Here is a 26476-nt window from a genome sequence, read left to right on the forward strand (position 1 = left end):
AAACAAACAAACAAACAAACAAACTTATTTCTTACTATGTGGCAAAAAAAGTGGAAAAAGCAAGCAGAAGGGAATATTTATGCATTTAATACTAAAGAAAGAATCAGTGGAGAATGACCATGTGGGAGGTGGGTTGGGGGAGAATGACCATAAAAAATTTAAAACCTCGAGGATAGAAAGAAGAACAAACTAAAAATCTCCAGAAAGGCAGGCTTTAATAAACCTATAAGACAGATAAAGAAGGATGTCTAGGAGAAACTTTGTGGCAATAATATCAAGAATTGGTAAGTCTTTAAAGAAGCAATATTAAAGGACACAAGTTTACGTTTTCACATTTCAGAGGAAAATTAGGAAGTATACACATTTGGACAATCTGTGAGGTTTTGTTTTTGGACTTCAAGTCTGAGAAGGAAATATCTTTTTAAACATATCTGGACATACTTTATTGCTTTCTTTTCAATAGGCAGTCTTATGCATGCATGTGCCACTAAGATTTTACCTTTATAGATACCGTTCCATCCACCCAATCTGGCATTTCCTCTGTGAGCCTCTACAGATCCTCCATGATCAGATGCAAAATAAATAAATGTGGTGTTCTTCAAGCCTTCTTTGTCAATAACATCCAGAAGCCTACCTATAAACAAAGCAAAACAACATAACAATATCCTGAGATATAGTCAGATTTTTCACTGACTTAAAATTCAGTGCTGCCAGTCATTGTGTTGACCTCAGTGAATTCTGTTATTGTGTTGACCTCAGTGAATTCTGTTATGAGCAACCGCAAGCAATGCATAATCCTGAATTATGGAAGTAAGAAGAGCTCAACAGAAAGCTGCTGAATGTGTCCAAAATTTGTTTGTAGTGTCAATAAAACAAACAAAAAACTTAAATGGAAAATAACGTAAATGAATGATCCTTTTATTCAGTCTTTTCAGAATATTCTGTCATGTTTGTGTTGCAAATTTTCTGAGTCAAGGATTGTATCCATTGAGTAACCTAAAGCCTGTTGACAAGCTTAAACAATAGCACTGCCTCATCACAGAAAACTGCTTGTGTCTCACCAAGAGCTACACGAGTGTTCTGAAATCAGGCTTCACACAATCAGCCAAAATGTTCTCAGGATGTTAGTGGTAAAAACTCTGCAGAGTGCAATTCAAATCTAACTTCATAAGGAATGTTTTCACTACTGGTAGCATGAAGCATTTACACAGAGTATATAATTTACCTCTGATTGCTCTTTCTCCTCACTCGCTACATCAAAATATAATCACTGCAAACAGCTTCCGTAGCTACAGAAGCAGCAGAAACAGCTGTTGTGTGCAAGGAAAAAACAAGAGCCAATGGTCAGGTCATTTTATTATTGATCTTACCTGCAAATAGACACCTAGCCAAAGAAGACTCAAGGCCTCTCTGGTCTGAATTAGACCCAAATCTTTTAGCATGTTTGTCCTCAATAGCAGAATCCCGTTCAGTCAATGCAACACATGTTCTTTGTACCTTTGTACTTCTGCTGTTCTGTTCTGCTTGAGTAGCTTGTGCCTGAATTTGATTGTTGCCAAGTGACAGTAAGAAGATTGCACCAGAGTTCTCTGGTGCAATGAGATCTAGCAGAGGTGCTCGACCTGCCAATCACAGGCAGTCAGACTCTTCTCAAACTACAACTTTTTAAGCATGGTTTTTGGAGGTAGAAAAGGTTCAGAGAATCATGGACAGGAGATGAATACTTTGTCAGCAGGGTCTTCGCTTTTGAATAAATGCAAATAGGAGCTATCTTCCTCCTCCTGAAGTAAAAATGAACTACTTATTAAGGTTTAGGTCTAAATTTGGGCTCCGAGTGTATATTATGTTTTTAAATTTAATTAAATTGTTAAGTGAAACACCGTGTCCTTTCAATTTGGCCTTTTGGCTAGGAGAGAGTTCTGGTTTCTGTTCTAAGGATTAATTTTGTTAAAAAGAACAAACCCACCACATATAATGCAGTATTCAGCAGCAGAACAAGTTACATCTTTTGAGGGTATTCAACTGCATAAACATATATTCCAATTAATAATGTGATCGAAAAACTAAAGAAGGGTAATTGTTGCAAGCGACTCCCTTCTGAGAGGAATGGAAGACCCTGTATCTCAGCCAGTCCCTACCCACAGGGAGGTGTGCTGCCTTCCTGGGGCCTGGATCAGGGACAATACTAGAAAACCTCCTAGTATGGTTCACCCCTCTGGTTACTATCCCCTACTGATATTTCAGGTTGGTAGTGATGAAGTCACTGAGAGAAGCCTGAGGGCAATCAAAAGGGTCTTGAGGGCATTGAGGCAGTTAGATGGATTAGGAGTCCAGATGGCGTTTTCCTATAACCCTTCATTGGCAGCAAGGGATAGTGAGAGGACCAAGAAAATCCATCTCATAAATACAATCACAGGGATTATTTATTATTATTTTTATTTTTTTATTTTATTTTTTTTATTATTATTATTTTTATTATTATTTTTTTTTTAATCATGGGGGAGTTTACAAAGTGCCTGGCCTGATGGCTGCAGATGTGTCTCACCTGTCTCAAAGGGAGAAACGGATCCTAGCCTAGGAATTGGCAGGGCTTATTGAGAGGGTTTTAAACTAGGTATGAAGGGGGAAGCTGTTAAAACAAGGCTTGCTTGAGCCTGGGGGAATGATGATGGGGTTGGGGGTGAGGCAAATGGCGCAGATTAAGTATATCTGATTGCTAGCCCTTGTTCTCAAGAGGGAATTCAGATTTCCTGAAATATACTAGAAATATAATATGGCACAGAGGAAGCAATCTAGGAGGTTTCTAGAGCGTGTGGAAGTTAACTTGATACAGCTGGTAAGAGATTCTACAAGGGAAGGTGCCCTGCTAGACCTGCCATTCACAAACAGAATGACTGGTGAGAGATGTGGAGGATGGGAGCTGTCTTGGGCAGAGCAACCACAAAATGGTCGAGTTCTTTATTCTTGGTCAAGTTAGAAAGAATGTCAGCGAAACTGCTACCTTGGACTTCCAGGTGGTACACTTTGATCTATTCAGGGCACTGGCAGGGAGGGTGCCTTGGGATTCAGTCCTGAAGAGTAAAGGTGTCCAGGAAGACTGGATGCTTCTGAAGAAGGAAATCTTAGAGGTGCAGGAGCAGGCTGTCCTCCTGTGCCGTAAGATGAGGGAAGGGCCATAAGAGGCAGGGAAGAAGACTAGCATGGATGAATAGGGAACTTTTTCTGAGGAGAAAAAGAGAGTCTGCCTCCTGGGGAAGAAGGGATGGGTAACACAGGGAGAGCACAAATAATTTGTTGGATGTGTAGAGAGAAAATTAGAAAGGCATAAGACAAGCTTGAATTCAACCTGCTCACTAGGGTAAAAGAGAACAAAAATCTTTTTTTTTTTAAATATATTAACAGTAAGAGAAGAGCTAGGGAGAATCTCCATCCTTTACTGGATGTGGGGGACAATGTGACCACTGAAGATAAGAAAAAGGCTGAGGTTCTCAATGCCTTCTTTATGTCTGTCTTTAAAAGTCAGACCAATTATACTTAGGGTACTCTACCACGTGACATGGAAGTCTCAGATGGGGAGCAGAATAAACTCCCCATAATTCTGGAGTAAACAAAGACCTGTTACTCTGCCTGGACTGGGGACAGATGGAATCTGCCAAAGAGTGCTGATTGAGCTGACGGTGGTGATTACCAAACTGCTTTCCATTGCCTGTCAGCATTCCTGGTCAACCGGAGAGGTCCCCAGGGATTGGAAGCTTGCCAGCGTGACTCTACAAAAAGGGTTGTAAGGAGAATCCAGGGAACTACAGGCCTGTCAGCCTGACCTCAGTGCCAGATAAGGTAATAAAGCAGATCATCTTGAGTGAGATTACTAGGCATGTGTGGGACAACCAAGGGATCAGGCCCAGACAGCATGAAAGGCAGGTCCTGCTTGACCAACCTCATCTCCTTCTATGATTAAGTGACCTGCCTAGTGGATGAGGGAAAGGCTGTTGACATACTCTACCTAAACTTCAGCCACATCTTTGATATTGTGTCTCACAGTATTCTCCTGAAGAAGCTGGCAGCCTGTGACTTGGACAGGTACACCCTTTGCTGGGTAAAGAACTGGCTGGTTGGCTGGGCCCAGAGCATGGTAGTGAATGGAGTTAAATCTAGCTGGTAACCAGTCATGAGGTGTTTCCCAGGGGTCAATATTGGGCCTGTCCTGTTCAGTATCTTTGTTGATGACTTGTGGGGATTGAATGCATCCTCAGTAAGTCTGCAGATGACACTAAGCTGGGGGAAAGTGTTGATCTGCTTTAGGATAGGAAAGGCCTTCAGAGGGATCTGGACAGGTTGGATCGCAAGCTGAGGCCAGTGAGATGAAGTTCAACAAGACCAAGTACTGGGTCCTGCACTTTGGCCACAGCAACCCCAGGCAATGCTACAGGCTTGGGACAATGTGGCTGAAAGAAATGGACCTGGTGGTGCTGGTTGACATTTGGCTGAATGTGAGCCAGCATTGTGCCCAGGTAGCCAAGAAGGCCAATGGCATACTGGTTTGTATAAGAAATAATGTTGCCAGCAGGATCAGAGAAGTGATCGTCCCCTTGTACTTAACTCTGGTGAGGTCACACTTTGAGTACCGTACACAGTTTTGGCTCCCTCACTACAGGAAAGACATTGAGGCTCAGGAGCATGTTCAGAGAAGGGCAGTGAAGCTGGTGAGGGGTCTGGAGCACAACTCTTATGAGAAGTACCTGAGGGAGCTGGGATTGCTTGGTCTAGGGAAAAGGAGGCTCAAGGAAGACTTTATAGCTCTTTTACAACAATCTGAAAAGAGGTTGTGATGAGGTGGGGGTCGGCTTCTTCTCCCACATAACTAGCAATAGGACGAGAAGGAATGGTCTCAAGTTGCTCCAGGAGAGGTTCAGATTGAATATTAAGAAAAATTTCTTCTCTGAAAGAGTAGTCAGGCACTGGAAAGGGCTGCCTGGAGAGGTGGTAGAGTCACTCTCCCTGGAAGAGTTCAAGAAAAGTTTAGATATTGTACTAAGCGACTTGGTTTAGTGAGGTTATTCTGATGGTAGATGGACGGTTGGACTGGATGATCTTGGAGATCTTTTCCAACCTTGGTGATTCTATGACTCTGTAATATTTGATTATCTGACTTTATCCAGAGAAACCTAGATGGGCTTGAGCAGTGGGCCCAGGATAACTTCATGAGGTTCAAAAAATCTAAGTGCAGGGTCTTGCATCTGGATCACAGTAACCCTCTACATGAATGCAAGCTGGGGATTGTAAGGATAGGGCACAGCTCTGCCAAAAAGGATTTGGAGATACTGGTGGATGGCAAGCTAAACATGAGTCAGCAGTATATCCTCACAGCTCAGAAAGCCAACTGTATCCTGGACTGTATCAAAAGAAGCATGGCCAGTAGGTTGAGGAACGTGGCCCTGCCCCTCCGCTCTGCACTGGTGAGACTTTACATGAAATACTGTATTCAGATGTGGAGTCCTCAGTACAGTAGAGACATAGACCTGTTTGGAGTGTATCCAGATGAGGGCTACAAAAATGATCCAAGGGATGGACATCTCTGCTGTGAGGACAGGTTGAGAGCTGGGGCTGTTCAGCCTGGAGAAGAGATGGCTCTGGGAAGACCTAATCCAAGTGACATTTCCATATCTAAACAGGGGCTGTAAGAAAGAAGGAGACAAACTCCTTAGGAGAGTCTGTTGTGACAGAAAAAGGGGAAATGATTGCCAAAAGAGTTGGTGGATATCCTGTCCCTGGAGACATTCAGGGTCAGGCTGAACCTGGCTCTGAGCACCCTGATCCAGCTGTAGATGTTCCTGTTCATTGCAGGGCAATTGGACTAGATGACCTTTAAAGGTTGTTTCCAACTTAAATGATTTTATGGTTCTATGATTTTGCACTGCAACACTGAAGTGTGTCAATTAGAAATAGGAAAAGTTTCCACATTCACACCAAGAATAAGAAAAGAGGATTTGTAATGAAATGGCTACCTTTGGAGCTAACTGTATATGCAAGGCAAGATTTTTCGTCATATATAAATAGCGAGTTCTGTCATCTTCCATATTTAAATAAATTAATTTCTTCGAGATCACCACTTACCCACCATCCAGTCCAGTTCCTCTACATTATCTCCATACAGGCCATGCCTGCTTCTTCCCAGAAACTCCTTTGTGGTAATGAGTGGGGTGTGAACATGTAAGAAGGAAAAAAAGAGAAGAAATGGTCTGCGTTTGTTTCTGAAATAAGAGAAAACAAGAGTAGTCATCTCTCTGCAAACTACCACTCTAAACAAAATATAATAGCAGGATGGTAGTGACTATCTAGAAAAAAAATAATCAGATTTTGATATCTTGCATTTTTGAGGCTTTGGGAGACGGAGGGGATTAAAACACCCTTCAAACATTTTGGTTCTGTAGAAAGACTAAAATAGTAATGGGTCTTTTTTCTGGTTCCAAATTAGATACATGTAAAGCATGAAATCAACCCAGACCATTTTATGATTCTATGATTCTAAATAACACCTTCAGTGGCAAGGAGAATAGGACTCACTTGCTTAAACCTAAACATTGGTGTCACTGAGTATCTGAGATATACATGTGAAACCAGCAGGTATGATGCTGCACCCAGAAGGGAACTGCATCCCTTTAATACTGGCAGCTAGAGATAAAGCAGGATATTTGAGAAACCTAAGCTTGTCTTGTTCAGAGTTAGACACAAGAGATTTCTCTCACTTCATTTCCCCTTAAAAACAACAACAACAAAATCTTCAAGCAAGCCCTCAGGGAAATAATACAATCTTATTCAGGGATATGTCCAAACTTGCCACATGAATACTGCTAAGAACTTAGCAGTCAGTTTAACTCTAGCTGGTAGCATTTTAAATGAAAGACACTTTGGTAAAACAAAACAAATCTCGGTATCAGTCTCCTGCTTGCAAAACATTAACTTATGGAACTTTACATGGGAGTTCATTCATCAGGCTAAGATCATTTTTTCTGTCCCTACTGCTTGCAGGCCCAGTCCTTGGCTAGGACTCCATTGTGAACAAATCAAAAACGCAACAAAATCATCTTCCTTTTCCTTAGAAGCTAACAAGCTATGCAAAAGATGAAGGACAGCAGTTGGGTGCTGACCTTACATGGATGCCAGAAAACAGCAAATTGCTGATGGCCAACAGTAGGAGCAGATACTTTGGTGTGCCAGCTGTGTAACCCAGTAGTGCATGACAGAGCAATTGTATTATTTAAAAAAACCTTAAGAAGTGATACTGTTTTTGTTGGTTACCTTTCAATGAATGAAACTGCCTCCTTCAACATATTAGAAGTAGTTTTTTCTAGATTCATTGGTTGTTCTGTGATTTCATGGTTTCTCATCAGAATACAGTTCCAGTACTTGGTGAATCCATAGCTGGAGAACCAGGAAAGGAAATACAGGAGACCAAAGATGGTAACACATACTATTATTTTCCATTTTACTGAGAATAAGCAGGTAAGTTTTCCAAACAAAAGCGTAAACACTGCTAGGAAGATTATCTGTGTATAAAGCAAATATGTATCTTGCAAAGACTTAGCCAGTTCAGGGTCATCTGTGCCTTGACACTCATTCAGAAGAGTAAAAGGCATGCCATAAAAATATTCAAAGCCATGATTTAAAGGGTGGTGGCAGTGATCACGGTGGGATTTGCAGTTCACACCCAAATGCCACTTCCCTGGAAATACAAAATAGAAGTATTAAAACCAACATAATTTCTCTCACGTATGTTTGCCTTTGTTTCTAAAAGGTTGGCTGCACTCCTCATTTAAAGTGCAACCAAGGGAGGAGCTAGTTGGAATAAGACAGGCTCTCCTGGCACTGCATCTGAGAGAATAGCTCTTTTTCTTCACTTAACTGACATAATTCCACATAGATAACAGTCCAGCTCAGGCACCTCTCTAAGTACTGATATGGTTGCAATATTTCAGGCTGATTGTATGATGAAGTAGACTTTAATTAAGTGTGTGGCCTGGTGGGGAGAATCCCTTGTGCCAAAAGAAACAACTAAGTGCAAAAATTATGAACTAATTTACACATAATTTCAATCTGACCTTCAAATTCAAAAATAAAATTCAGGAATAAGTTGTACAAACTAGCTCTCCTAAAATGAGTAGCAAAATAGGCCACTCTAATTATCCAGTACAATTGGATATATCAGAATATGTCATGCACTGATAATGAAACTTAATGAAGTCATTTTACAGAGCAGTGTAATTATTGTGACATTGAAGGACACAGCCTATAACCATGGGCTTTGGGCCTATTAACCAGACAAATAACATCAGAGATCTACTAATAAGCTCAGTGCTCCTGTACATGAGTGTATTTTACAGAACAAACTATACCAGACTGCAACGAGCTAGGGATAGATCTTCCATTTGCACAAGCTTGTGTGAAGCCTGTACATCACTGAGACTCATTTCAGTTTAGGAAATGAAGGACACTTCATTGTGCTGAATCCAAGTAGAGGCATAAAATCACAGTTATTACAGTTAAGCACACAGCACCTGTGACTACCTAGAAGAGTATAAAGTTGAGAGGTGCTTGAAGGACACATCATATAATCACTGTTCAGGAAAAATTAGCAAACAATTAAAAGGATTTTCTTTCTTGAACACAGATTCTGATCCCAACCCCCCTTGAGGCAATAGAACTCTTCCAGCTATTTCGTCTCAGCAGAAGAAAATTAAGACCTTTTTATTCTGTATGATAAGAAGGATGAGTAAGTAACAGAAAATCTAGCCATCAGATAGAATTAAGACCACTGTAGAGTTGGGTACCAACTGTCAGACAACATATTTTTGCTCTGTCTGAATATTGGTTCTTCTAAAGCAAACTGTACTAGGCAAGAAAGATATTCTCCTCCTCTGCAGTTATTTTTCTTTGCTGTGTTCATCTATGTATTCCATACATACATTCCATTTTTGAATTATCACCTCTATTGTATTGACGCTACTGGGGGTTGGGTTGTGAGTGGAATTTGAAAAACCCTGTTGGTTTTTAAAGTTTTCCATACAAAAAAACTTTGGTTTATCTGATCCTAGATATATTTTGGCAAAGAAAAACATTTACAGAAACAATCTCATTTGAATAACATTAGATATCAAGTTTCTGTGTCTCATACCCACAAGTGCTGTAGAATAACCTTGCTCGTGCAGTACTCTGGCAAAAGTAGTTTCATTTGGTGGCAGTCCACCAGAACACCCATTCCAAAAAAGAATGCGCCGTTCTGTGCTGGATGCCATGCCTGGAGAGGAAATGCAATTTTTAAAACAAAGAAAAAGCAAAGCTAACAAGCAAACAAAGTAACAAAACAACCAAAAACCAAAAAAGAACCCAAAACATTTATCCACGAAGCTCAAAGCTATAGCTCCTTTAGCAAGTTAGAGTGAGATCAGACAAGCTATCCTCATGAGATAACATGGATGGTTTTCTGTCTTCACTTTAAAAGGCTGAATTAAACGTGTTGTATCATTGAGAACTATTCCACACACTGATGGATTTCATTATTAAAATGTTCATTAGGGTAATCAAAATACTTTGCTTAATATAAATTTTAATACTACATTCAACATTCAACAACTACTTTGTTTATACCTTTGGTGCTTGTTTTGATTTTCATCCATTCCTGTGTTGTCATTTAACCACATGAAATGTGCTTTATGTGGGGATTTTCCCATGGAAATCAATCAGTAAATCTAGTCATCTTTATTTCTGCCCATCTCACTGAGGTCCCAAAGCCTTAGATTAACCAGTCTTTATAATGGTTTGTTTAAAGGGATTTTTAATAGCAACAATGGCTAGACAAACTGCAGTGAACTATGAGAGGTCCAACCTGATCTGATGGGGTATCTGCCAGTCAGGAAGGCTGCTCTGCTGGGAGTACAGACAGCAGCTGCAGCAATGTGCTGAGTAAGTCTCACTCCTTCCTTTGCCAGACCATCAATATGAGGTGTCCTAAAAAGAAAAATCATATCAATATGATTTTTATTCATGTGTAAAGAAAAGCTATTTCAGTTCTACTTCATATCACAAGCTCATGAAGCACAGTGAAAAAAATTCCACTACTAGACATGGGCGCTCAAGTTGCAAGACTGTAATAGATGAGAAAAGACACGGGATAAATACACACAATCATTCTAACAATCAAGATCTATCCAGACTGAAAGCTGCAGTAGGGATAAATAGAGCGCATTATAGATTGAGGTGTCACCCTGTAACAAGCCAACAAGGGTAATTAGCTGGTATGATATCCTGATCTCAGTTCTTAATGTTTCAGCACCTGAGTTGTGGATACATACAAACTATATACATATCTGAAAAATATGAGGCACGTGCGCATTTACAAATTTCTGACTATACATACTGAAAATTGAAAGTCCATGAAAGTCACTCAAGCATGCTTGTGTAATTTTTATTCCTAGAGGAATTACTGTAGAACATTTACTTTAAACATGCTTTGGAAAGAAGTGTATCTAGATAAACTGGTCTGTTAATAAGAAATATTCTAATATTGCCACCACTGCAGGGTTTTTTTCCACTGAAATTTACCAAGATGGCGTAATTTATTTTGTAGAATTCTTACCTGATAGTATCATTGCCATAACAACCCACATCTCCAATGCCAAGATCATCAGCCAGTATCAGTAAAAAATTGGGTTTTGGAGGACTTGATACACAAGTTCTTAGAGACAAGCACAAAATGAGCCAAATACTTAGGCAGCTCCTGAAGTTAAAATTAAAATGGAAAGAAAAAAAAATGTTTGCAAGCTTTATAATGTACTTTTAATTATTAGAGTATTAAGATTGACCAGATGCAAGGAGCTACCAAATACTTCCTGCAGATGGAGCTCGTGAATATTTTCTGAAACCAGTACTTTTTCATTTCATTTGAGCAGAAATTTTGTCATGCAACTGGTTAAAATGGCAATAGCTTGAGTACTGTATCCATTGGGCACAGTGCTACAAACAGCACCACATTTATGTACCATCTGCAGAATCAAAGTTGCAGCAATGGGCTTAACCTTGGGTATCTTCCTAGAAGTCTATCTCAGCACATATCTTAGTTGCTCAATGTGTTTGTGAGAAGTAGTTCACCTGAAATAAAGCACATGTACTAGAAAACATCTACTGACTACTAGTTCATTAAGATAGCACAATGTGATAAATCTATATTAATGTAATATAGTACTTATGCTCCTAAACCTCTGCCTTTTATAAACAAACAAACAAACAAACAAAACAAAACAAAACAAAAAAACGGGCTTAAAGGCCTCAAAAAGGGAATGGTTTTAAACTAAAGGAAGGGAGATTTGGGTTAGATGTCAGGGGGATTTTTTTTTTATAGAGAGATGGTGAGGTGTTGGAACAGCTACCCGGTTAGTCTGTGGATGCCCCATACCTAGAGATGTTCAAGGCCAAGCTGGATGAAGCCCTGGACAGCCTAGTCTAGTACTTGATCTAGTGGCTAGCAGCCCTGCCTGTTGGCAGGGGCATTGGAACTTGATGAGCCTTGATGATCGTTGACATCCCTTCCAACCCAAGCCATTCTATGATTCTATGAGAAGATCTAGTTCTAAATCCATATTCACTGCTCTTAGATTCTCAACAATTTTTATTTTTTAGAGATCTGTTTACATTTTATTATGCACAACATTTAAAAATACAAGAAAGATTCCCCAGTGCATACATTTTCTTACCGCTGTCTTCCCTGGTAAACTTCATGGCTTCTCCTTGTATGAAAAAGGCACATCATTTGTCATATGATTCTGGTTAAAGAAAAAAAAAAAAAAAAAAAAGGAAAAATATATGTAAAATTAAAAAATATTTAAAGTAAAAAAAAATGAGAGCCCAGCAGCTCTGGTGACCTTGTCTGAGAAGCTGCTTATTAACTACCCTGTATTATCACAATCACATTGCCAGTGCTGTGGCTGACAACAAGAATGCAGTGCACTAGGGCTTGACAGTGCAGTCTCCAACTTTCTGAACGTCTATTTGCAGAGCCTTCTTGAGCAGACCCTGCAATGTAGGAGAAAGAACTTTTGAGGGCACTGCTCAGCATGCAGCATTACAGGATCCAGCCTGCTTTCAGTTGCCATTAACTTCAGACTCATGTTTGGCAAGAGGACTAAATACTTTAAACTGGTGTTAAAGATGTTGGTTACTAAATAGAGGCACAAAACTGCTGGTCTTCACTGAAATAAGGGTTTCTATTAAGTGAAACAGGAGGCAGTGATATGTAAATCTAGTGTCTCACTCTTTATGTAACATCAAACTGTATTTTAACTTCAGGAAAATAAACTAATCCTTACTGAGCTTAGAAATTACAAAATATGCCTCAAATAAAAGCCAGCCTGGGAACTAGTAATTACTGTGCAACTCTTAGGGAATGAATGTGACACTCTTAGATTTGGATACCATCTACTGCCTTTAGGGAGGTGCTTCTATCTGAACGTTACTAAAAACTCTCCAGAAACATAAATATCATTATGATAAAGAACTTCCAAATTTAATGCCATTTATAAGTTTAACAGCCCCATTTTTCTACTTGCCAACTCTGTGAATTCACCTTGGACTTTAAAGCCTAAAAATAACCTTTCTGTTTCTAAATATACTGTTTTTTTCTTTTCGAGGCACACTTCATAAGTGGAAGCAATTTCCTATGCTTGCTGAAATAAAAGGTAGAGCTGGTTGCTTTGGACAAAAAATGGCTTGGGGAATGCACTCTTTTTGCTTGTGAATAGATGCAGAGCAAGAAATCTGCAGAAAATGTTGCACAGGAACTGTGTAAACAATCATCCAGATGCACAGAATAAATTGGTTGCTCTGGTACTGGCAAACTTCATCTCTCTGCTGTACACTGAATTAAATTAAAAACATTAATTTCTTCACTGTGAAAGGTGATCAAAATATGAAATATCCAGACCATAAGAAATCCTTGTTTTGCTACCCTTCTTTCTCTTTCATTCCTATGGGTGTTGAGAAGTTTTCCAAGCTGGTGCAGCACCTCTGCTGCCTTCCACTGCATCCCCAGAGTTTCATGTTCTACAGTTGACTGCTGACAGCAGTTACAGCCATGTTTAGACTGAGATTTGGTACAATCTTAACAACACTGCGATGTCAACTGAGGAGCTGAGTAGCACTGCAAGACATTTCAGTCTTAATACCACTGGCTGTGGCGCAATAAAAAGTGGTGCTCCTTGATTTATTGCAGGCCATTTTACAAACAGTGTCCCTATTGAAGGGCTAGAAGAAATACCTTTTTAAAAAAAAAAAAAAAAAAAAATAATCAATTTAAATAGTATGTATATTCAGCTTTTTCTGTTAGAGATTGGTTCCTTCTGAAAGTTGTGCTCCCGTGATGCTCACACATCACCAGTGATGCTCACACATCACCGTGAGTGCAACAAAGACTGTACTGGGGCCTAAGGCTTGTCGAGTTTCCTTAGCTGTTAAACTAAAAGAACAAATCTGTAATCCATAACTCCAAGAAGCACCATCCTCTAGGAATCAGCGCAGCAACTTACTGTTGAACCTTGTTGTACTGCGGAACTTACAGAAATCCAAGAAAATGGCAGATAGCAATTTCCAGTAAGCCACAATAAACACCAAGTCCTACAAAAACAAGCCATCTCCTTTTAACAACATGGAGAACAAATTCTTCTTCCTGCTCTGGAATTCCTTCTTGTTCTCTGGTTTGCTAAACAGCCTGATCCCCTGAGATGTGTGTGGGAGGAAGTGGGAGTGGATTTACTGTGTTTGCTTTCCATCTCCCTTCCCCCAGTTCTGGATGCAGAAGCCATTGGGATGTCTGCCAGGAGCAGTGAGTGGGACCGCCTCTGAGTTTTCACACAAATTCCAGATAGAGTACAAAGTCTTTATTCTTTAAACAGTGACACAACATAGCCACTGCCTTCTCTGGGCTGTCTATCCAGTTAATTCTGTGCAGATCCATGTAAAGCCTGGCACTGCTCAATTGCAGTGCCTCCAAAATCCTTCAAAAGGATTACAAAATCAAACTTGGAGTCCTGTGGTCTTATTTCTTTTACCCTGCTTTCTGACCTCTCAAGCAGGATAAGAGGACTGGCTTGTCCTCCCCTTCTTCTTTCATGTTGTCTTTTCTTTCTCTTTGCATTTTCAGGTGAGCTAAACCTACCTGCACTGAAGATATTAAATGAGATGTCTTTCCCGGGAACTGAAGGTAAAGTATTCCCCTTCCCCACATCCACTTCTTTCAGAAGTCAGCTCTGTTGTGATGCACTTTATCCTTTCAAAGATCTTGAGCAATGAGAGAAACAGTTTCTATTCACTTGTTGACATTCCAGCTCCTCTGGTCCCTTGAGCACTGTGAGTGCCAAAGTTAACATTGTACTCGAGATATATTAGCAGGGGTCAAGTGAAGCAGTTTAAACTAGCAGGTTAATATAATACGTTGGAAGGGATAGCTTTGGCTGGAGAAAGATTTTTGTTCATCTCCTCGAACACATGGCTATGTTTGGTTATCCTTGTAAGACGTAAGTTGTCACATTTGTCTGCTTTTGCAAAAACCTATTTGAAGATAATACTTGTTTAGTGCAGTTATGTAACAGCTTGTAATATTTCTGGTGCAAAGCTTTCCCTTGAAAAATTGTCTGTCTTGAAAATTACCCCATACTTTGAGAAAAGTGTTTCTTTAAAAGTTCCCAATAATTTAAGTATTAATTTACATCTGTCTTTGGTCCAAATGATGACTAAACTTTTCTCTCAGCTTTTCTAGGCTGCTTCCATTGTTCTTATCATGAGATGACTACCGAAGATGTGCCCATGCTGCTGCTGGCTTGTCTTTAAATATAAAAAAAAAAGAAAAAACAAGCTTTGAATTTTCTTTTCATTACAAATCTATTTCTGGAAATGGAAGGGCATTCTGCTTGTATAGCCCTTACGTCCTATTACTCACTACTATGTTAGTGCCCCACTGCAAAGGTAACAGCTGTGATTATGTATTGTCTTGAGCACAACTAAGCTTTGAACCAAGACCTTTTATAAGAAAGAAAAAAAAAAAAGCTTTATAGCAATGAAGCAGAAAGGACGTTACATTTCCATACACTTTGAGCCCTGCACTATTTCCTCCTTTTCAGTTTTTGGAATTTTTTCACTGCACCAAAGCACAGGGAGGTATTTTTTCCTCACTACTGCAAATTCTCTGCCAGCAAAAGCTTAATTTTGAGTCACTGGGTGCTTTATACTGGCACTCTCTATTTTTTCTCATGTCTGGGTACTAAAAGGAAGTGCAGGCATTCATACATCCCCTTATAACCTTGACAAGTTTTCTGTAGTAGTAAAGAAACAGACTGAAATGACACAACAGAAATTTGCATCATCTCTAAGAAATGCTAATGAAAAAACACTGAGATAAGAAAAATGAAGCAAATAGACTGGCTGAGCAAGTAAAATGTTTGCAGGGGCAGCTGTAAGGGGAGAAAAAAATATATCTGCAAAATCTGTAAACAATCACTTTCTGTTAACTCACTTCAAAACCCAATTTCTGTACAGAGTTTTTGCAGTATGCTTATAATAAAACCTGACTTCATATACATCCTGTGAGGAACAGTCAATAGTACAGCTTAAAGCATTAAAGTCTCTGCAATTTCACTGGAATCTTCAGTACAGTCATGTGCCTCCATAGAAAGCCTAGCTAGGGTCATACCACTAGGTTTTTGCTTGGTTGGTTGGTTGGTTCTTGTTTTCTTTTAAACTAGAACTGGCATGATCCCTTCTTAGGAGCTACGGTTTGTAAATATAGGCATATGACTGCCAAATATTTTAAACATTAACTCTTATGAGCTTCAAAAGGACCACATTTTGCTAACTGACTATGAAACAGTGCATGGTATTTATCCAAACATTTTTATTGGCAACTTTTATACAATAAAACTACTGTATGCCAACATAATCTGCATCAGGACCTCCTACTGAAGAGCAAATTGCTTCCCTCTTCTTTGTCACTATTGCAGAGTTATACTGGTCTTCAACATTTCCAACTTCATATTTTTTTGTGATATGTGTTATTGTCAATCAAGTAAAGTTGCATGAGAACTATCCCTGACAAAATCACAATCACTCAACATCTCAATAATACTTCTGCAAAGATGATAGAAAAATGCAGAAACCAATAACGACAAATTACTATGTTGGATAGAGTATGCCCATGAATCATAGACCACAGAAGCACAACTGCAATCATACAGAGATTTATCTAAGTCAGCATGACATACTAGGGTTTCTTCAGAGTTCTCCAAATTGTCCTGCTTGGGCAGGCATAAACTAGACAGAATTTAGGCATATCCCTCTACAGCTGTCTCTTAGATCTAAATCTGTAAAAAACTGTCTCCACTCCAGTCCTTTACCACACCGGACAGGATTTCCTTAAACCTTTGTTTAGTGGTAAAGAATAAAAGAGTAAATCTCAACTCAAAATTACTTTATTTTCATTCACTTGGCTTGCAAGACAAAGGACATGATTATTTTCTGAACGCTTGGTCAGCAAAGGACTCAGTGCCAAAGGACATGTTAGCAGTCATCCATCTCACAAACTCTGTGTGTTTTCACCTTCTTTATCACACCAACAGAACGGGAACATCCCACAACAGGGCTGCAGCCATGGCTTCCAGATGATGTTGTACCTGGAGAGCTGCTGTGGGACTGCAGTCAGTGTCCTGCGGTGCTCTTCAATGGCTCTCCCAATCCGCTCTATTACAGTGTCGAAGAGGGGCTCAGTGTCAGCTGACAGAGGCTGGGACTCAGAAGGGTCTCGTGAGAGGTCAAACAGTAGTGGAGGGTCATGATGGGTCACGCCTTCCCCAAAACATGGGCAAATTCTTTTTCCATAACAAGCCCCAGCCCCAGCTGGATGAAAGACTGGGGTCACATAATGAGCCTTCCAGACAGCTCCACCTGTCAGAAAAGAAATCTTATGGCACAACTACAAGACAGTAGAGGAAAAGATGAATTGTCTTCAAGCAGTGGTTGCTTACTAAGGAGACCTCTTGTCACAAACCCTGGCTTTCACATCACCACAGATAACATTCTCTACACCAAGTACTGAGTTTGAAGACAGAAAACAGTGAAGAAGACGTATCAGGCTTCAAGTGTAGTAGGCAGCCAGCTTCTATTTCCATCCCACTTCCTATAATGCATTTCCTTTATTACTTACAAGTATTTCTTAGCTGTAAGACAGCTCCAGCTAGCGAGAATTACTGGTATATAATGCATAACAATTTCAAAAATCTCAGAGATCAATACAGATAAATGTCATCATGCAAGAAATCCGTCATACATCAAGAAAGATATCAAGAGAAGAAATCTTATACCGTAGTTAACGGGAAACGTTTACACTTACTGTCCCTTTGGTGCCATCGCACTGCATGCAAGTAGGATCCACAATAGTGAAAGAGAAACTTATGCTCTGACTTTTGAGTTCTTCCTTGGAGTAAAGGCATCAAGTTTCGTCCGTCGATTACCCTAATGTAATGAATATTCAGGAAGGGACAAACCTGACAGAGTTAACTGTATATTGTCACAGCCAGCAGATTGTCAGGCCAACATTTTAAATCCTTTAGACTTTTTTAATTTATTGAGTTAATTCGCTATTTTCAAAATATATGGAGAAACTTATTCCAGTTAGTAATACATACACAGTATTTAGGGTTTGGTCTACTGGAATAATATTCTTTATTCAGACAAATTGATACTGATCCCATAATTGTTTATATATAGAAAATTCAAAGGAGTTTGTAGAAATCTTTTGAACAAGTATGGGCTTAATGTTGTTAGGAGGAGTCTGTATGCGTCCATAGCTTTGGTAATTTGATACCAAAACAACTTCAGCCATCAATTCTTTCCTGAGCAATGCTGAATTTTGTTTAGAAATGAACAAGACTTGTGGCCACATGCATACCTGTGGGCATATCCAGGTGTGTATGGAGAAGGGAGGGAGGGTTGCTTTTGAGTTTAAAATCTTAGACTGGGCTTGAGACTACAGTATAGATGGGAGATCTCCTTGGATTATTAAAAAAAAAAAACCCAAAACACTGAAATTATTTAGTTGATAACTCTCCATTCAATTTCTCCTACTGAAAATATCTCCATACCTGTCCTGTGGCAATATTCCTCCAGCCAGATGAACAACCGTGGGAAAAATATCCATCAGACTCGTAGGTTCATTGATAACAATGCCTGCAGGTAACACTCCTGGCCACCTGAATATTCCTGGCACACGGATCCCTCCTTCCCAACCTCCCATGCCTTTTCCACCTGCAGTAAAATTAAACAATATACAGTTCAGAGGCAAACTCACAAGGAAGTATTCACAGAGGCAGCAGACACAAGACTGAAGAAATACTCGATACTCTGTTTAAATTTACACAAAACTTAAGAATTACTATCTTACCTTAACAAACAGCTCTAAAAAATATTTCTTCTCTTTGTAGCCATGGATTCCCTTCAGAATCATAGAACCATAGAATGGCCTGGGTTGAAAAGGACCTCAAAGATCCTACCTGCTATGTGCAGACTCACCAACCACCAGACCAGGCTGCCCAGAGCCACATCCAGCCTGGCCTTGAATGTCTCCAGGGATGGGGCATCCACAGCCTCCTTGGGCAACCTGTTCCAGTGTGTCACCACACTCTGAGTGAAAAGCTTCCTCCTAATATCTAACCTAAACCTCCTCTGCTTAGTGTAAAACCATTTCCCCTTGTCCTATCACTATCCACTCTCATAAGCAGACACACCCCCTCCTGTTTATATAATCCCTTCAAGTGTTGGAAGAAAATACATGTTTTTAACACAGAAATATTTCCAAATGCCTTAAACATCTTTTGTATTTTTCAAATTGAGATTTGGATCTGACTTTCCTAATGCAATATCCCTAAACTCAGAAGCAAAAAATCTGAACTATGAAATCAAATCATATACACGTTACTTAAAATGACAGCAAAACACCTTTTCCCAGCTTGCTACTAACATAAACTAACACAATACAGCATCTTGATACCAGAGATGAAATAAGGAAAGAGATGGAGAACAAGCATACTATAAATAAGACCTTCCCTAAGAGCCAGCAACCATTGCTCGGCATCAAAACATTCACCATGTGGGAGCCAAAGTTCCATGTCTTAGACCTCCTCTGTGCCCTGCAGAAAAGCTCAAGAAGGTTTGTAATTGGAAAAAACCTGTTTTAGGAAAGTAAAAACAAGAGAAGATTGGGCAAGAAGTGAATGGTTCACTGGTGGTAAGGGAGCCTAAACCTTGAGTCCTGTCCAAGCACATGTTCATGGCAGAACACAGGAGGAAGTGATTTAATGATTCAGTGTTGCTGGGGCAGATGGAAGAAAGTGCAATGAATGCATATCTTGTGGCTTTAAAATTCTACTGCACTGCTCAGGAGGCTGAATCATAATTCACAGCACAAAAAGCAGGCAGTAGTGAGTGAAGTCTTTTTGCATCACCAAAGTCATTTGGGTCTTACGCCAATCATTGACTTACATAGAGTTTGGAGGCATACAGGGGGCTAAACTGTTGCTGTAAGTCATAGCACAATGTGTCCTTACCCTATTTCATATCAAAGAGGCAATGGTTTCTGGAAATAATGAGAAAAAAAAAAAAAAAAAAAAAAAAAAAAAAGTAAATCAGGAACAAACATATTTGGGGCCTAGCAGGGGAAAAAGAGGAGCTTTAAAGGGATCTATCATATTTTATTCAGTGCTTTTTGCTTGAGAACACCGAATAGTTTACAAGTATCAAACTGTATAGTACTGTTATCAAAGAGATGTGTAAAAATGCTTACATTTTACTGAAAGAAAATGTAAGATTAAAGCACCTATGTTTGTTGCCTGTATTTCAAGCCAGAAAACAACGTAACCCACTCTAGCCTTAACAACTTCACCTAGGTTACATCACTGTGTTTCTGTTTTTAATCAACATGTAAAGCTGTACTTCATTTCTTACCTTTATAAATGCCATTCCAGCCACCCATCTGGGTAGAACCATTCTGAGCTTCCAAGTGTCCTCCATGATCAGAGGCAAAGTATGTGAATGTATGATTTTTCAGACCTTCCTTGTCAAGCAAATCTAAAATTTTGCCTTAAATTTAAGAAGAGAGACATCAGGGTTCCAATTAAGCAGTTAGAAAGATCAATCCACATGTATAACATTCTGATGATCTTTTGCAATGTGTTCTGAGAAGGTTTTAACAGCATAGATTGCTGTGGATACCTGGCTTTATTACTTCTCTTGCTTTAAAACACACAGATATACATATCTGAAACAAATCTCTCATCAAGGATACTTACCCACCATCCAGTCCATTTCTTCTACATTGTCTCCATACAAACCGTGATGGCTTTTCCCAAGAAATTTCACTGTGGTGTAGAGAGGTGTGTGAACATGAAGAAAGGAAACAAAGAGAAGGAATGGTCCATGTCTGTTTCTTAAAAACAAAGAAGCATTATTTTTGCTGTGCATTTGAAATATTTTGAAAGTTTTCATATTCATCAGTGCACAGACACAAACAATCGGTCTATACTGTATCCACATACAATGCAACCCCGTTGATCTTAGTTTATTGTTGCTTTCTTGCATGAAATGTAGACAAGACAGATAGGTTTTTAGGCAGATTCCCATGTGTAAACAGGCATGGCACTCGTGCAGTGCTTTTAAGAATCAGCTGCATGTCTCTGATTCTTTTTTTAATTAAAAGCAATTGGAAATAGCTTTATATTTACCTAGATTGACATGGCTTTTCTAAGATGGCCATTAAAGTTTTTCAGTATATATGTTTAAATATACTTTTAAGAAAAGGACAGTTACTCTCCCTGTTTTACAGAAAGACATCTGGCACACAGAAATACTTATCAAGGGCTGTATAGGCCAAAGAGGAACTTGAAGCTAGTAGTAAATTAATGCTATTAGTCAGCTTCCTTCTCAAGTGTTCGAATGACATGAAAATGGAGCTAAATGTTTTGAGATTTTCACACGGAATAATTTTGTGCATCATTCCCCTTTTATCTCATGTTTTATAAAAATTATGAGAAAAAGCACAAATGAGGCTTGCAGAGTGACATGTAAGAATTAGCTGGTCAATAATGGAAGAAATTTATTATTTACAGATTACAGTGTATGATGAGATGTTTATGTATAATTTGGTGAAATCTTATTCGTTGTCTTTTTCTACGTGGGCAACTAAAATTTAAATTTCTAAATAAAAAACTTGGCTATGACTTTTAAGAAGTTATATTTTTAAAAGCTATATGGCTATAGCTAGAGTGGAAAAAAAATACCCTATTCCAAGAGCCCAGAGCCTCCTATCACTTTTAAAGAAAACTACAGGCAATCATTTTACCTTTTGATAAATGACATTGCCTCCTTCAGCATGAGGGAAGCAGTCCTCTCTAATCTCATTGGCTGCTCAGTGATATCATGGTTCCTCATTAGGATGCAGTTCCAACGCTGCACAAAGCCATAACTGGAGTACCAAGAAATGAAGAAAAGGCAGCCCACCAACATGAAACAGGCAATTATCTTCCAGCGGATGGAAACCAAACCAGTCAGTCTTCCAGCAGCAAGAGTAAGAACAGCAAGGGCAATTATCTGACTGTAAAGCCAAAGCTTGTCTTGAAGGGCTACATCCATATCTGGAGGCTTGTTTTCTTGACAGTTGCTTATAAGTGTAAAAGGCATGCCATAAAAGTAGTCAAACCCATGATTTAGGGGATGGTGACAATGATCGTTGAAGGATTCACAGTTTACACCTTGATGCCACTTTCCTGAAAGTTTTAAAGCATGAAAAAAATCAGAACATTTAACTGGACAACTTGAACAGATGCTCAAGTAGCATTGCAAGTACTTCCTTGGGAATTTGGTGAATCAAAGCATCAAAGTGCACAAGCAGGCAGGATGAAACCAGTGCTTGATGGGTAAATGTTGTGTCCTAATGTGTGAACCCCAAATGGTCACACAATAAAAAGAAAAATCTGCAAAATGGCCAGGTCAGGTACTAGAGTGATGAAGGTTGAGGATGGGATTTCAATTGCTTTTCAATGAGGATCAGGGGATCATAGTCTCTAAATCACCAGCTGCTTTCTTTAATATACCTCCTTCCTAACTTTCAGTTGCTTTACTTGCAACTTCTTTTAATACGTTATAAATTTACTAGAATATCCAAGAAACTCTTGGCCAGTGTTGACAAACACTCTGATCACCAGACTCAGAAAAATGATTTCCTAGGCACTGTCCTTATTCAATATGAAGAGGAGGAAAAGGTGTAAAACAACCTTTCACTCTATCCCTGCCTAGTCTCCCAAACAGAGCATGCAGACAAAAGCTTAGAAAATGTGCTGGATCAAAGAACCCTGAGGTTTCCTGGTCTATATGATTGCCAGGTAATTATAGACTCAGCCAGGAAGACTTTACCTCATTATCTTTCAATTCAATGCAGCCACATTTATTTTCAGAACTTGGAGATGACAATGTTTTTGGCACAGCTGAACTCCTTGGCTTTAAGGGATATACCTATAAATTTATACTAAACGATCCATTGCAGAAGTATCTTTCACTTGAGCAAGTAATAAAAGCAGGACAGAAGGGAGAAGAAATACTTTGCCAGCCCATTTTAGAGTATTTAGAAAAAGGATGATGAAAATTGAAACTGTAGAGGTCTGATCAATGTCACAGACAGGAAGGCATGTGCTCCAGGACAGTGTTTCTCTAATGTTCTTCTATCTTCCTCAGCTTCATTTGAGGGAACTGCCACAGTACTGTGCCTCTTTGAGGCCTCCCAGCATCACCTGTGAGGCACCTGTGCTTCATCACCTGTTTTGTGGGTACAGACTTCATTCCTTTCTTTCCCTATCCTCTTTCGTTTCCTTGCCTTTTGCCTCAAATGCCTTTGAAATGCTCAAAGACTGTTTTATTTGGAACAAATAACAAAGTTAACAAAACTCTTTCAGTGGGCAAAACATTCAAAAGCCTTAAGCCAAGTAAAATAAATGCTCACCCGTAATAATAATGGGTTAGGTTTTAATCCTTCCTGCTTCACATGCCCTGTGCAAATATCTGTATTGTCTTAAAACTCTTTAGATCACAGTATTTTCAGTCTTGTAATTACAAGGTGTTGTTTTCTGCCTTCAATCTTCTGGAAAGGAATCATGTTCATCAACCATTTGGGACAAGTGCAGTGCCTAAATTCATGTAATTAAATCATTTTTCAAACTTATACTAAAACATTTTCACTTACCTATCAGCCCAGTGGTATAGCCTTGTTGCTGTAGAAGTCTGGCAAAAGTTGTTTCATTTTCAGGGAGCCCTCCTGACCCAGCATTCCACTGCAGTGCTCGGTATTGATTGCTGGAAGCCATCCCTGATAGAAATAGTTCAGATCATCCCTGATGGTCTCATGCTCTGCTTGCAGAGGCTGGGATGCTCCTGTCAGCCCCCAGGTCAGGTGCTTAACCTACAGCCAGCAGAGTTCCTTACTAAATGTAAATTTAGGTATATCTCAAAGGTAGGTGCATCCCATTAGCAATAGTACATCTAAATTCAAGTGTTATTTTTCAAAACAAATGCTGCCTAGTGCTAGATTTACCATCAAGCCGAAAATTAATTGGTGGGGAGAGTATATAGTAGATTCTCTTTTCTGCTTTTCTGAGTGTATGTTATCATTTGGCCTCTCTGCTCCTCATCTAAAATGAGAGATAATTGCATTTCCCTATCTCAGGGGGATGTTGCGTAATGTTAGGTGAGATATAGCTTTCTCAACACATTGATTTTCCACTTAGCTCTCCTAATGTAAGCACCTCATTCTCCTATGTAACTCCTAGTGGGAGATATCTATTAAGTCTTCCAAAATGTGTCTCAAGTAGGTGGTTAATGGATCCAGTATCCCATTGTCACTTCAGTTTTGTGACTTTCTGCGCTACCATGGCTATGAACTTCCACACTTCCCTCTTGGGAGCCTCGTTTCAACCTTATCTCTAACCATCACCATCAAAATGAATTCCAACAGTTCAGCCCAGGCTGTGGTGTAATAACGAAATGACAAACGATACTCTTGGCATTTCCCTATAGTCATCTATTTTCATCATAAAGATTTTCTGAATCCTATAAAGTAAGCTGATGTCAGCTGGTGAGGCAGTGGTTTCTGACTGTAAATTACTAACAGAAAGTTACAGACACTAGCTGTGCACTTTCTAACTCAGGGTGAGGAATTAGCTGAATTCTCCTCCATTCCTTATTAGCTATTATAGTCCCTCAGCTCTGTACATTAGAAATCTGTTGTTCAAAATGGGCCCAACCTGATCTGATGGGGTATCTGCCAGTGAGAAAAGCTGCTCTGCTTGGAGTGCAGAGCGGAGCTGCAGCAATGTGCTGAGTAAGCTTCACTCCTTCTCTTGCCAGGCGGTCAATATTTGGGGTCCTAAAATAAAATTTCAATTTTTAAAAGAAGTATCCTGAACTTTATTTTTACAATTTTTGTAATTTTAGTTTAAGAACAAAACTAAAATGGAAAGACTTTTATATAAGGAGGGTGATTTTTTTATGCCAAAACTCCCGCTGTTATTTTTTTTTATTTTTTTTTTTTTTCAGCCCAGTTAGATCCTTAATTTCAGAGTTTATTCAGTCAGTCTCCCAGAGCACATAGAGCTACTGGAACCAAGACTTTCTGCATCATGCTTTTAAATGCAGTGCTTATTTCATAATAGAGTGATGTAACATTACATAGAACTTATATTTTAAGATTTTGCATATAACTTTAAATAGTTAAATTTTATGAGCCTAGCTCTCCCAGATAAACGGACTACAGCAGCAGGAAGAGTTGAAATGGATACTGGAAAAGCACAGGGAAGCTTAAGTATATATGAAATGGAATTAAGAATTTCATGAATGAGAATGAGAGAAAATTTTATTACTAAAATATGCAATTGGAGAGTTAGCACATGGGGGGGGAGGGGGAGGAAATAGTAGAAAAAAAATAAAAAACAAAATGACCCTTTCACTGTGCATTGTTTATTTAGGCTCTACTCCCATGTGCATAGAAACAACAGGTACTTTAATATACCAATTACTGAACTACCAGTGCCTTGAATTAAGAACTGCTCTTATTTTCTTGTTAGGTTTAATTACTCAGGATAGATATTCTGTAGTGTAAAATATATTTTTCTGAGACATTTTTTTACCTTATGGTACTGTTCCCATAACATCCTACATCTCCAATGCCGAGATCATCAGCCAGAAACAAAAGTATGTTGGGTTTAGAGCCCACAGCTGTACTAAAGCCAAACGTATTCCAGAATAAACATGAAATCAGCGCCATTAGGAAGTGCCTCCTGAAACACAACAAAGTAACTGTTTAAATCTGGGACTCTGGGAGTGGTTGTGAGCCCTCATGCACCAGATGGATAGTATTAGAAACAAATCAGTGGGAAAACCTCAGTTTCCCGGTCTCACTTTCAGCGGAAAGCAGAAGGCCAGAGTTTTAATGATTTCATTTCTTGCATTTCTACCAGCCACATCACTGTAGTCAGACAGGTTGCAGTAGCCTTTCTGCTGACATTCCAACATGCTAACACCCACATACTGCTCTACTGCATTTAGTATCTGGCAAAAGGAGAATTTACATTTTTACACATACGCACCAGACTTCTTCAATAAATACACTTAGTGCATTTGAAGCTAAGCATTCCTCCAAGTGAGACCTGGTCCTAGAGTGATTTTTAACTTGCACAATTTTAGTGCAGTAATTAATGAAATATGGACTAATTTTGATGGACAGAGGGCAGCTCAGTCTCTCGCACAGGCTGAGAATTCTGCAAACCATGCCAGGACTTGCAGTTGTATTGTAAGATCTTATATAGAAAAACGTATTTTTGAATGAACAAGCAACCACCACCTCTAACAGGCAAACACAACATACAGGATTTTCTGTAAATAGAAGAGAACTCCCAGTTGTAAATTAGTAACTACAGTTACTATGGGAATTTAATCACCCAAGAGCAAAGTTCTAGCTTTTTGTTTTGTTTTGTTTTTTGTACATTGGACTTCTCAGTTAAAACAGTGATTTACAGAGCTGTGATAAGGTCTTGCTTGTAGGAACAGCACAGGTATTTGTGATCTCTATGCTTGGATTAATCATTTTAAGTAAAGGAGAATTTCCTATTTGCCAGTGTAGCACCTTGCAAAAGTTACAGAACTGGCATGATGAATCCTTCAGAGTGGTAATGCATTCAGTTAGAGGATCAGGGGAAAGATCTCTAAAGAATGCTGGAAACAAGCAGCCCCCAAATGCAGTCACTTGGGCATTCTTTCCCTGCTGAGGACAAGAGTACTTCTTCCCATGAATGAAATGAAATGAAAATGAAATAAATGATGAAATCTGTTTTACTTATGTCTGCAG

At 39.2% G+C, this 26476-nt stretch overlaps 1 protein-coding gene across 1 annotated transcript in view; it reads right to left on the reverse strand.

Annotated features, from left to right (window-relative positions):
* The window catches only part of LOC306954514 (uncharacterized protein), a gene marked incomplete at both ends in the record, with an annotated part of 33093 nt that extends 7697 nt beyond the window's left edge, over positions 1–25396 (reverse strand). The window contains 15 exons of the mRNA XM_079545610.1: positions 500–630; positions 6111–6251; positions 7300–7723; positions 9173–9295; positions 9884–10005; positions 10634–10774; positions 16617–16980; positions 17426–17547; positions 18177–18339; positions 20035–20169; positions 20379–20515; positions 21428–21851; positions 23321–23443; positions 24378–24499; positions 25260–25396. Of these exons, the coding sequence (XP_079401736.1) occupies positions 500–630; positions 6111–6251; positions 7300–7723; positions 9173–9295; positions 9884–10005; positions 10634–10774; positions 16617–16980; positions 17426–17547; positions 18177–18339; positions 20035–20169; positions 20379–20515; positions 21428–21851; positions 23321–23443; positions 24378–24499; positions 25260–25396 (2809 nt within the window). The remainder of the gene's footprint in view (positions 1–499; positions 631–6110; positions 6252–7299; positions 7724–9172; positions 9296–9883; positions 10006–10633; positions 10775–16616; positions 16981–17425; positions 17548–18176; positions 18340–20034; positions 20170–20378; positions 20516–21427; positions 21852–23320; positions 23444–24377; positions 24500–25259) is intronic.
* Between the last annotated feature and the right edge of the window lie 1080 nt (positions 25397–26476).

The sequence above is a fragment of the Tetrao urogallus genome, assembly GCF_951394365.1.
Source record: "Tetrao urogallus genome assembly, chromosome: 1".
Lineage (NCBI taxonomy): Eukaryota > Metazoa > Chordata > Aves > Galliformes > Phasianidae > Tetrao > Tetrao urogallus.